The sequence below is a fragment of the Ambystoma mexicanum genome, chromosome 11 (genome assembly GCF_040938575.1).
Source record: "Ambystoma mexicanum isolate Mex_15411 chromosome 11, UKY_AmexF1_1, whole genome shotgun sequence".
In the NCBI taxonomy this organism is placed as follows: domain Eukaryota; kingdom Metazoa; phylum Chordata; class Amphibia; order Caudata; family Ambystomatidae; genus Ambystoma; species Ambystoma mexicanum.
Window position 1 is genome coordinate 1,084,055,120 of NC_090934.1, and position 12,253 is coordinate 1,084,067,372.

At 47.3% G+C, this 12,253-nt stretch overlaps 1 protein-coding gene across 1 annotated transcript in view; it reads right to left on the reverse strand.

Moving 5' to 3' along the window:
• Positions 1-12,253, reverse strand: part of LOC138504127 (proprotein convertase subtilisin/kexin type 5-like) — a 1,167,632-nt gene that overhangs the window by 481,018 nt on the left and 674,361 nt on the right. The window contains exon 12 of the mRNA XM_069624346.1: positions 8,880-9,075. Within this exon, the coding sequence (XP_069480447.1) occupies positions 8,880-9,075 (196 nt within the window). The remainder of the gene's footprint in view (positions 1-8,879; positions 9,076-12,253) is intronic.

The window sequence follows — 12,253 nt, forward strand, 5'->3', positions numbered from 1 at the left end:
GAAGGTTCTCTTCACTCCTGGTGGCAGTGGCAGTCACCCTACTTCCTCTCACCACAGGCGGAATCATGCCTACACCAGTGCGGCAGAGCGCGCTTCCAATCTCCCCCAGTCAGGAGTCTTTATTTGGGGTCTGGGCACATTGTAGGGAGCAGTCACAGGCTTCTCCATTTCGGGCTCCCCCTGTGGGTATTGTTGAATGTCATTGGCAGTCATTACAGGGCTGCCATCTGGCTCCTGCCCACACAGGACCTCGTCAGGTAAGCTGACGGTTGCGGGCACTTCGGGGGAGACCCAATGGCTGTTATTGAGCTTGGCAGCTCATACAAAGCCCTTGATGCCAGAAGGCGGTGGGTTGATGGCAACTGTACAGTGTGCCATGCCAGGGAGGCCGGCAGATCCTTTTCATGCTGGGGAGCCTTCCAGATTATCTTGTGGAGTCCTTGCAAGCACTAAGGTCTCCCGCTGGCAGGAGTCACTGCTGTCAGCATGCCGCACATGTGTTGCAGCTGGCAGGAGTGCTTTGCCAGCAAGACGTGGCCGGGCTGGCACTGTTGGGGGGCCGCGACAGTCATCCAGGCCACCATATTGGCCTTATACGGCTCCCCATTGCAGGAGTGGATCAATAGAGGGCATCAGGGAAGCAGACGTCCAGGGACTCAGTGGCCCAGGGTGCCACTCTCACGCCGCCTTCATCTATGCCGGTAGCGAGATACGCTGCGCAGGTTGCATGGCAGGGCTGGCTGAGCTCTTTCATGTTCGGTATTGGCGGGGCTCTGCATCGCATCCTCGATGTCACATATTGTGGGCGGCGGGGGAGCCGGCCTTTACTGATGAAAGACTCTGCTGGAAAGGACCACTGCCTCATACGCAACGCTGTCGCCGTGTTAAATGACAGGCCTCAAGCAGGAGTCCTATGGTGAATGACTGGCGAGCGGGAAGCCGCTCGCCCCTGAGCACGAGCCCTAGCACAAGCTTAGGTTAAAACACAATTCAAACACTGAATGCAGGCCTGGCAGCCGCAATGGGTTCCGCGCATTTGGAGCGGACTAGGCATAGAACAGTAGATGAGTCCAGAGATGCATAGGGTCTATGTTACATTCAGTGATTTAAGTGCATACCTGCCTAACCTCTGGGTTTTCCCTGGAGACGGCAGGTTTTTAGCCTTTTCTCTGGGTCTGCAGGGAAGACCCTCGAGTCTCCGGGTTTTCACAGGTTTGCGTGGACCCGGAAACGGCACGAATGTGCCTCCCATGAGCCCGTTGCTGGGGTGAGGGGCAGATTCTACTGATTGCTTTTTATTTTTTAAAGCTTGCAGGACTGCGCGACCGCGGACTCCCTGCCTGAGTGTGGCTTTGTCTCTGCAGCAATGACCAACGCTTCCAGCAAATTGGCAAAAAGAATGCAGGTGAAGCAAAATGACACGCATTTATTTTGCTTCACCTTTCATTCTTTTTGCCCAGGTTACCAGGGCTGAAGTCGAGGGTACGTGGGTGGACAGAGTCTGGGTGGACCCAGTCGAACCAGAGCCATCAGGGTTGCAGGCTGGACGACTCACTATTGCACTAAGTAGTCAGATGAAAAACGACTAAGGTGAAATGTCCAATTTCGGAATTGCAAAAAAATTAGGGGAAAACCTTTGTAGTGGTTCTTGGAGTTTTGGAGTTTACATGTGCACATTTTAACGTGTTGATTTTATGGAAGCCTTTTGGTCCTATGCAATTTGGGTGGTTGTGAAAACCCAATGTAATGAAATATGCATATTTCAATTTGAACTGCACATTTCTGACGTCACATCACATTGCAACAGAGTTTACCTTTTCCAGCAATGAGCTGGTGCAAGTGGGCCACAGGTGGCTGGAGCACACCACGCTGCAGTGAATGAGGATGGCAATCTTGGAGAGTCAGTGTTGCATAATTGGCTAGGCTGCAGATAGTAATTAGTGATGAGAATAAAATGGGGGATAGTTTGAGCACCCAACTTTCCCTCTCTCTCTCTCTCTCTGTTGGACCTTTTCTTCTTTCCTTCTTCACGTTTCAATGTTGTCCGTCTTGTGAGCGGCCTGAGGCCTGTGGCGCAATATAAGAAAATTATAGATTGATAGAAGTTGCTGAGGCTTGATGCTCTCAGCAGTGCGCTGGGGTCTGACTTAACCCTCGTTACTAGTGTGTGATAGGAGGGACTACCGCCACTCTGAGTCTGCGTTGCAGCTTCCACACCAGGAGAGAGATGCAAGCACTACCTGGACTCAGTAATCGTGTGCATTGTCTGCCCTGCGTCTGCCGTTGTGAAGATGCAACGAGAATCATCACACCTATAACAATGGAAAGTAATAGTATGCCTTAAGATGGATTTCTAGAATATGGCTTGGTGGACAGATTTTAAGAGGCCACCCTAGTTTTAGCGAACAGGGGCACTCTGAGAGGTTAGCCAAACCCAATCAAACTAAGCGTGAAGAATAGTCAAAGCTACTCTCAGGAGAGCGAGTGCGGTCAGTGGTCCACAATGAGTCCTCACAGTGAAGCACACAGCAATACAATTTAGACCGGTAAGTGTAACAGTACTATATTTATTCTAGCCCCAAAACACGCTAGGAAATTAAACAAGCAGTTGATAATATCACACAACACTCAATTATAAAACACATATACAGTCACTTTTTGGTCCTTAGACATGCATTCAATAAATCTGACAACAAAAAGAAGTTAAGTAGTGATTGATTAGAATCAAACCAAGCACGAGAATTATACCCTAACTTTATGAATCCAATTCCTTTGATGTATGGGGGCTTGTGTCCAAAAGTCACCACATCTTCTTCTTAGGAAAAGGGACTGATGTAGGAAGAGCTCTTGTGGTGGTGAAATGTTCCAGAACATATCTAACAACATTACAGGTAGGTACAATTATATTCCTATCTTTCAGATACAGGCTTTTAGATCCAATGATCAAAAAGCAATGCAATGGAATAACCAAAGTTTATTCTAAGGTTTATTCTAAGGAGAACAGGGGGAGGTGAATGCACTGCAATTGCTTACTGCCCCCCACTCCAATCTTCCCAGATGACTACTTGGGTCAACTGAGGGTTGCTGGAGGTAGCTTTGCCCGCCATTGGTTCCAGTGAGAGGTGCACGGGAACTGCGGGTACAGGGATTCTCCCAAGCGGTTCCAGGAGCAGAGTGCAACTCTTTCTGGAGAATAAATGCAGAAGGCACTGCTGCAGACCTCATCAGGACACTTCAACAGACTTGGGAAGGAGAGTTCCAGCAATGGCTACCCCATGCAGGCAATAGCAGGTGTACTTCCAGTTGCGGTTGGAGACGACCTTCCAGAACAGGATCCCTTGGCAATGGGAGCTGAAATTCAGCAGGAAGGCAACTTATGCAATAGGCTGATGGCCACCGAACTTCCAGCAAAAAATGCAGAAAGGCGACAATCCTTGAGATAGCCCACTGGAGAGCTGGTCAGTCCGCCAGGTGGTCTGGGGACACTTCTGAAGGCTCAGGATGGCTGGATCCTAGAGAATGAGTCAATATTGATGGTGCCTCCAGTCCAAGAGGTGAAGCGCTGCTCAGGGCCTTCACAGATCAGGTAGTCTAGCAGGGCTTCGACGGGCCGGAGTCCTACACACCTGCACACACACCACCCGTCACCACCCCCCCTCTCCTCCCTGGGCCAAGCACAGTCAATGGCATCACGAGCCTGCGCTAAAGCAGCAGCTTTTCCAGGCAAGTCCATGACCGTACATGGGATTTCCTAACTCAAGAAGGCTAAACAATAATGTGGGCAAAAACAAGTGAATAATCTCATGGTATGGCCATTTTAAGGCACTCGCAACATTTGGTAGCCATGCACAGTAATGCATGAAGGTAATGCGCGAATGTGCACACTAGAACTAATGCAGAAATGGTAGAAAGGTAATTGCTGCCAGCAGCTTGTCTTTAGGCACATATTAAAGTAACCATGACTCCCAAGTGTCAAAGACTAGGGCGATACAAAAGTATCCCCACTGCATTGTAAGATACTGTGTGCACAGTTTAAAGGTTACCAAGAAATTTAAAAGGTAAAAAGGCAAAAGGCAAACATAGTTTCCCACTGTCTGAAGGACTGATCAGTTTCCCCATGACAAAATGAGCAAAATGCCAGGGTAGTGCACCTGAAGGCTTCACTTCCCTGTAAAATGCCAGGACTGGTTCAAAAACAAAAGCAAAATGTTTGGGGGTCCATAGAATATGCAGGGAAAGTTGCCAAAAGAGGAATTATTTTTAAAACTATGGTACCGAACGAGGCAGACTGGTGCACTGTCTAAGCATAAGCATTATTAGTAGTTTATTTATGTATCTCAAACCTAGCTTGGAAGCAGCAGAGCTCTGTACAGCAGGATTAGTTTAACATTATCAGGCAAGAGTGTTGAGGGGAAGACAGTAACTCAGTACTGTGTGCAGATAGTCACCACATGGTTGGTGAGTAAGCTTGGAGACAAATTAATGCCAAGGTGTGACAGAAATAGACATATTTTTAGCTCTTGACGGACAAGGGTATGATATGATATGATATGATATGGCATTTGTAACGCGCCTATTCACAAGTGTTTCAAGGCGCGACGAGGCAGGGAGGGGGGAACAAGGGGAAGACAGACAACGATCCTACTAGGCCAGGTGACATTCAGACCGCGCAAGTGCAGGGGTAAGGGAAGGGAAAAATGCAAGGGGAGGGGGGAAGTGCAGTACAAAGTAAGTAGAATAAAATAAATAAATAAGGCCAGCTGGTGGCAAGTGCAAGGTAAGTGCAGACAAGTGCTGGGAAGGGGGGGGGCTGTAGGGATACAGAGACAGTCCCGCAGTGCAGGGCTTGCCAGGGAGGCAGTGCAAGTGGAGAGTGGCTGGGCCCCGGACCGTGGTCGGTGAGAGTGGCCCAGTTGCAGATTCAGTGCAGTTTCAATGAAGAATTTAGCAGGGGAGAGGGAGAGAGAAAGCAGAAGCAAAGAGGAAGGTTTTGAGGTGCTTCCGGAACCGGAGATGGTTCTCTTCAAGTTTCAGGGAGGCAGGAAGGCTGTTCCAGGGGGAGGCCCCTGCCGCGGAGAGAGATCTACCCCCAGCTCGTTGCTTCGAGAAGCGGCTGACCCTGAGGGAGTTGGAGACGGATGAGCAAAGGGCTCGGGAAGGAAGATATTTAGGAAGAGAGAGTTGAAGGTATTTAGGCCCCAGGCCCCAGAAGGCCTTGTGGACAATGCAGAGGGTTTTGAACTTAATCCTCACAGCCACTGGGAGCCAGTGTAGAGATTTCAGTCCTGGAGAGATATGGTCCCAGGGCTTGAGGCCAAGGACAAGTCTCGCAGTTCTGTTCTGGATGAGTTGCAGAGGGCGGAGAGTGGAGGCAGGCAGATTAAGAAAGAGGCTGTTACAGTAGTCCAGCTTAGAGAGAACCAGGGCTCGGGAGACAGTGAGCTTCTGGGGGAAGGAGAGGGAGGGAAGAATACCTCTGAGGAGGTGCAGCTCCTCAGAGGTAGGGAGAGGTCTGGATTGTCATTGGGATGGAACTCCACAGGACCAAACTGCTTCCTAGTTTTCTCCTTGTCAGCTCACCTAATCTTGAGTCTGGCAATAAATGACCTAACTACGCATATGTCACTATCCACCAGAGGCATTTAACCATGCCACCAGTTAAGGTGCTGCAACAGCTGAGGTAGTCTAGTTGCTAGGCAATATGGGTAACCAGTGAATCTCACGCAGGGTGGAAAAGATGTGGTCGAACTTGTGTGACCCAGAGATGAAACACAACGCTGCATGGTGTTCTGCCTTGGAAGTGTGGTTGGGGGGGACAGCTGTTTGGATGGGAGCCCTGCGACACAGCAATGCAGACACTTTGAAAGTGGCAGGCAGATGTTTCTGGGTTTTACAACAAGCTCCATTGCATGGTCCCTTGGTGCTCTAGTTAAACTGAAAGAGGGGAGTGGGCTTGGATAGTGTTGGATACAAAATGCAATAGATGTTCATCTCGGATTGATATGTCGTTTATAACGTTCCTGTACACAAGTGTTTCTAGATGCGATAAAACAAGGAAGGGAAGACAAGAGGAGGACAAAAACAACAATCTTACTAGGCTTTGTGCCCTTCAGATTGTGCAAGTGCAGGGGGAGGGAGGGAGAGAAGTGCCTGGAGGGAAGGGAGAGTGCAATGTAACATGTTAGTGCTGCTAGAGAAGTTGCTCATAAGCGCGAGGAGTCATGGGACTGTAGGACTGCAGATACAGTCCAGAAGTGGTTGGGGAGGCAGTACAACGGCAACTGGTCGTGAAGAAGCCTGCTTCCGTAAGTTCAGTGGGTGGCCATGTAACCAGTTTATGCAGCAGATAGGAGCATCAGCAAGGTAGAGGGATAGAGAAAGTGGAAGCAGAAAACAAAGACCCCGAGTTGTTTCCAGAACCTTAGGTGGTCCTGCTCGAGTTTGAGAGAGGCAGGGAGGCTGTTGCAGATGGAGGCCCCAGCCAAGGACAGAGACCTACCCCCCACTTTCTGCCTGGAGAAGCGCCTCACCCTCAGAGTTGGAGGTGGATGAGCGGAAGGGCTCGAGAATGAAGATGCTCAGGAAGAGAAAGTTGGATATAGCGTGGTTCCCGGACCAAGACAGTCTTGTGGATGATGCAGAGGTCCTTGAACTATCCTTGCAGCCACAAGGGCCAGTGTAGAGAGATTTCAGGGCCCGAGAGATAAGATCCCTGGGCTTGAGGTCAAAAAACAAGGACAAGGATTCTTAATCCATAAGTGCCTATCACTAAAATACATCTATTTTTTTTTTATCAACTTTATTTAATAATTATACTAAATTACATCTATTTGTATTATGTTAATTCCCACAGAAACAAACATTTTAGGTGCTACAGGAAAAAACATAAGCAGTCCATGTATAGGGTACCTTTACAATAAGGGTGGGTAAATTATTTAAATAACCAAGTAATGTTGTGGTGATTAAATGGGACAAATACCAGGGGCCGAAAACGAGTACGAACAAATACTGTACACAATAAGGCCTAGTGCCATAATATGGATTTCACATACACACGTACAACAGTAACAGGGAAGTACGGCTTGGTCTGAAGGGATGGGAACAGTTAGGAGTGTGTGCTGGAGGGGCTATGGGGCTCCCCAATGCTCACTAACAGGCGACGTTTAAGTCTGGCCTTAGAAAATGGTACTGCTAGGCTAGTTTTTAGATCAGTGGGGAGGTTCCAATTGACAGGAACAAGCAGTTATAAATAGCAAAGTGGCAGGAGTTGCGGGAGGCAGAGAGATCATGAGGAGAAGAAGACTGGAGTGTATGGTAGATTAGAGAGGAAGAGTAGACACAAATGCAGGTAATGAGTAGATTTGTAGACAAGTAGTAGGAATTTGAAGCAAGCAGTTTTGCATGGTAGTATAGCTCAGTGGCAACGCGCTCGTCTTGGAAGCAAGATGACGCAGAGGAACAGGTTCAAATTCTGGGTCCACGCTTGAAGCTTTTTTACTATTAAGCGCATTATAAAAAAAATATATAATTATGGATGGCCATCCCGCAAGGTCACAATGTGGCGTGGTGGGGGAGAATCTTGGTAGGTTGTAGAGGTTGTGAGTAGTAAAGATGGGAACTTAGAGTGGAGCAGCACTAGAGAGAAAGACAAAGGAGCAGGCTTAAACAATACTCTGATGGTAGGTAAGGTGAGAGGGAGGTGGGGGGTTTCCTATCTCTTAAGCAAGGACATTCTGGAGGCTGTAGCATGGTGAATTGTTGGAGTCTTAGATCGTGATCAAAGAGGACCCAAAGATTATGAGCACTGGGTGGGTGAGATGTTTAGGGGGTAAGGCGAATGGGGTTGGCAATGGAAGCTGGGAGATGCATAATTTCTATAATGGAGGGGCTAAGGATTGGGTAGCATAAGGCCATCCAATAGTGGATGGCCATGGGGCAGCTAGTGATGATGTTGGAGATGGTAGGGGAGAGGACGGAAAGGAGAAAAAGATATGGTCATCATCATCATCGAAGAGGTGGTAGTGAAAGCCAAAGGAGGAGATTGGAGAGGAGGTGCATTGAGTGAAGAGGAGGTGGCTCAGCACTGAGTCTGGGGGCCTCCCATGTGGGGGGACCGGAGGGCAGAGCTGTTGGAGTTGCAGGAGTTGGGGATTTAGAGATCAGAGTGATCGGAGGCGATACAGTAAAGTGTGTAGCCCTTGAACGCAGTGGAGGAGAGGGTTTGGAGGGTGAGATGGCCACATCATCAAATGCTGAAAAGAGGTTGAGCAGCATAAAGATGGTGAGAGTGGTAAGCAGTGGTTAAAGCGTTGGATACATGGGCAAGAGCAGTTTTGGTAGCGTGTTTGCTCCGGAAGTCTGACTGGAAGGGATTGCAGAGTGAGTGAGCCTCAAGGTAATTAGTTATATGTTTGAAGACAACCTGCTAAAAGGTTTTGGAATGGCAACTGAAACTGAGAAACAGAAAGTGTTCTTGTGATAGAATAATGTGAAAGAAATCTTGAAAAAAAGACAACATTCTAATCACCGAATCCCAATGTGAAGAATTACATTATTTCACAAGGATGCATCTTTTTTGGGGTGTTCGACAGAGAATTCAGGATTGCAACTATTCTGCTACACCTACAGGCTGTTCACTCAAGTGCTGGAAAGCATTTAATGTAAGGTTTGGAACCCCGAACAGCACCACAAGGTTGCACTAATGCAGAGGGGTACTATACAAACACCAAATGACATTGTACAGTAATAGAATGTTCTGCCAATCTGTAATGATGAGGCATCTTGAAAGACACTGCTCAGATTTGTGCCCAGGTTTCCAGCTTACAATGCATACTGCATTCAATGATAGTAGACTATGAGCAGCGCAGAACCATGCTTACCCAGTCGGACAGTGAAGAATGCACAGATGCAATAATTTGTAGTAACCAGGAGCGCATGTGATGCAGTCCATTGCAGATCCTCCAGTGCATGTTGAACACACTTGGTGGCACTTCAAACAGTAGCCAAGCTCTACACCATTTGCATCCTCGGTTGTATTGTACATCCCTTGAGGACACAGCCTGTCACAGGTATTGTCTGAAGAGGGCAAGAAAAAGAAACCAAATTAAAATAACCATGGTAAATCGAGGGCAAGTAACCCCCCCCCTACCCCAACTGGGTCCACAAAGACATGTGAACTTCCAGGTGAAATATCAATCAGCCCTCCACGAGGTCACAGGACCTACCTAGTTCCACCAAGTTCAGGTTTCGAGTTAAGTTCCAACTCTATTATAATTAAACATGTAGAGTATAACAAAGAAGTATGATCTCCACCCCCCACCCAACAAATTCTCTAAATGGATTAGCAAAGCACATAGATTTCTTTGTAGATCAGCCATTAAATGACTCCGCCCTGCTGAGAAGTCACACCAAAGTGAATTCATAAGTGGCTCCATTACTTAATAATTGTTGACCTCTAGATAAAAATTGACGGGGCCAATGTGGCTGCCAGGGTATGAAGGGGTTTATGGGTCATTGGCACAGGAGGCTGCCCTATGCCCATCCGCACACACACTAAAACTGCATTTTAAATACAATGTCATTCTAATTCTAAAAACATGTGGTAAGCCTGAATACCTCGCTAAATCACATGCAGTAAAGATTCCTTCCACTTTCTATGGTTGGGTGGGGCATAGTGATGAGCAATTCACCATTGTGACACATGAGATGGGTACACCCTTAAACGTGGATGCACCCTTGTATTAATAATATATGGTTAGAGCAAAGGAGGAACTGAACATTCCACATGCTTGCAAAGAGGGATTCAAGAGATGTATTTTTAGTAATGGCAGGGTCAGCTAATGGTCTCAAAGGGGACTATACAAGGACTACCTACTTGGCTCTATGCTGAAAACTGTGTCTAAGAGGGGAAGAAACCAAACGGTACCGTGGGGACTCCCTTTTTCTCTAGGCCTGGATTGGCTCTCTCTGGCAGGATTACCAGTGCCAACTTCTTGTGCTAACTTCACACCAGGGAACAGTGATGAGGGTTAGAGGCGGAAGAACTCACATAGGGACTATGGGGTTGCAAACTAAAGCACTAGAAGATGTCTTTGGCTGATAGTGTCAGGAGGAAGGATTCACATAACCAAGTGCAACCGTCTATACAGGACCAAATGTGCCCGTCCGACTTCAGTTACCTACTATAAATAACTATAAATAACAGGTCTTTAGTGTTACTATACCTAGAGGGTGTCCTTCAGTTCTAGATGTGCTTTTAACACCCCAGGATGCTTCTTTCCTGACCTTGATGGTTGCTTCATAAGTAGAGTTTCCCTACTGTAAGTGTAGTACTAGTGCATCCTTAACAGGCATGCTGTAGGTGTAGTCCTAGTGCACCCTTAACGGGCACGCTGTAGGTGTAGTCTTAGTGCACCCTTAACGGGCACGCTGTAGGTGTAGTCTTAGTGCACCCTTAACGGGCACGCTGTAGGTGTAGTCTTAGTGCACCCTTAACGGGCACACTGTAGGTGTAGTCTTAGTGCACCCTTAACAGCCACAGTTTCATTCCCTTTATCCTTGGGGGATACCAAGCTTGAATACCAGCAGCACTTCCACCTCACTGCTTGAATGCCTTTTAATACTGAAGTTATTTTCACCTATATGCCAAGGGTCACCCCACTGGATTTAAGCGCACTACTGGTTGTGATATCTTTAGTTTTCCGGCTCTGGCAAGTCTCCGGCTCCAGCAGGTGAATGATGTTCCTTTTCAAACTCTGGTGGTTCCAAGTCTCTAACCAAGATATAGTTTATAGCCCAACCCCCACCCCCAGTAAGCAGATGAAATGCTGCCCTCGTCATTGGGTGTCTTCTCTTGGCAGCTGCTTGTTTGTAGGTAGCCCCCCTCAGGCTCCACGCACCATGCCCACCCCTCCTTTCTGTCTCAGCTCTTTCAGGGAATGGGCTACTGGCTCCGCCACCTCTTCCTCATCCCGCGGTCTCTGTCAAAACACCAATTCATCGTCAAACCTTCCTAACTCCCTCACAGACTAGGAAAGGCGTCATTGAGATCTGTGATTGGATGCATTCCCCCCTTGATTCTAGATTATAAGATTGGTCGAGTATTTGTGAGGCCACCTCCCTTTCAGGCGTATTCTCTATGCCTTCCCTAGTGCCCACACGCGTTGTACATCTCCTTTTGTTGCTGTGTTCACCAAGTGTGCCAGCAACCTTCTTTACATAAGGTGAAATTGTCATCATAGAGGCTCAGTGGTCTGATCCCCTTCTTTGCTGATAATGGGCTTGCTCACCAATATTGAATGAACATACTGTGTGGGGCTTCTTACTTGCGCCACCAGTCTAGTGTTCATTGCTTCTTTGCTTTCTTGTGCATGCTCGATCCCAGATTTGATATCTGGCGAGTATGCTTCGCTCAGCATGTGCCCCACACCAACAGTATGCAGAAGGGCTGAGGTTCTGGCTCAAGGGACCACATCCTCATGAACATGGGTCTGGCCTCTGTCCCCTTGCCTTAATCAAGTCTCTGGAATTGGCTCTTTCCCAAATAATCCATTAATCAAACTGAATTTTTTGGAAATATTTTCTTTCAATACAGCTTTTATTATTCAAATACAACAAGCAGTACACAACCAGAGCACTAAATAACTATTCCCATGGGCCATCACATAGAAAGGCATACTAAAACACCAAGTACACAATCACATTAAGGGGAAAACGTCAATCCATCCAATTGCCAGCCTCCCCAAAAGCCTCATTTGATTGCCTAAAAAGGTATTTAAAAACGCACATATGTCAATATGTAGTGCAGCATGTAAAAATCCAAAGATGCCACATTTCATCATCTGCTCTGCCCGAATGTCCTCGAGCTTCCGGCAATAAATACTCCTCTGTTCATATGTTTCTATATGAAGATGTATCGCCTCTTACTATCCGTTCAAAGTGCCTCCTCAACAGTCACCCATTTAATAATTTCGATTCCATTTTGCAAAATTGGGAAGAGATGGATGTATCCGAAATTTCTATGTCTTAAATAACAATTAACCTAGTGAGCCCACCATTCAAACCAGTTTATGTTTCTTGTTTTTGGAAAAAGCCCCAGGATACATACCTCAAGGATACGTAAGTCACACCATTTTGCACACTCTGAAAGATAGTTACCCTTTTCCATTCCCTCTGTATGCCAGCACAGAACCATACCATACATGGGAAAAATGTGCCCTCTCTGAACCACATCTAGTACTGTGGGGTGAAAATA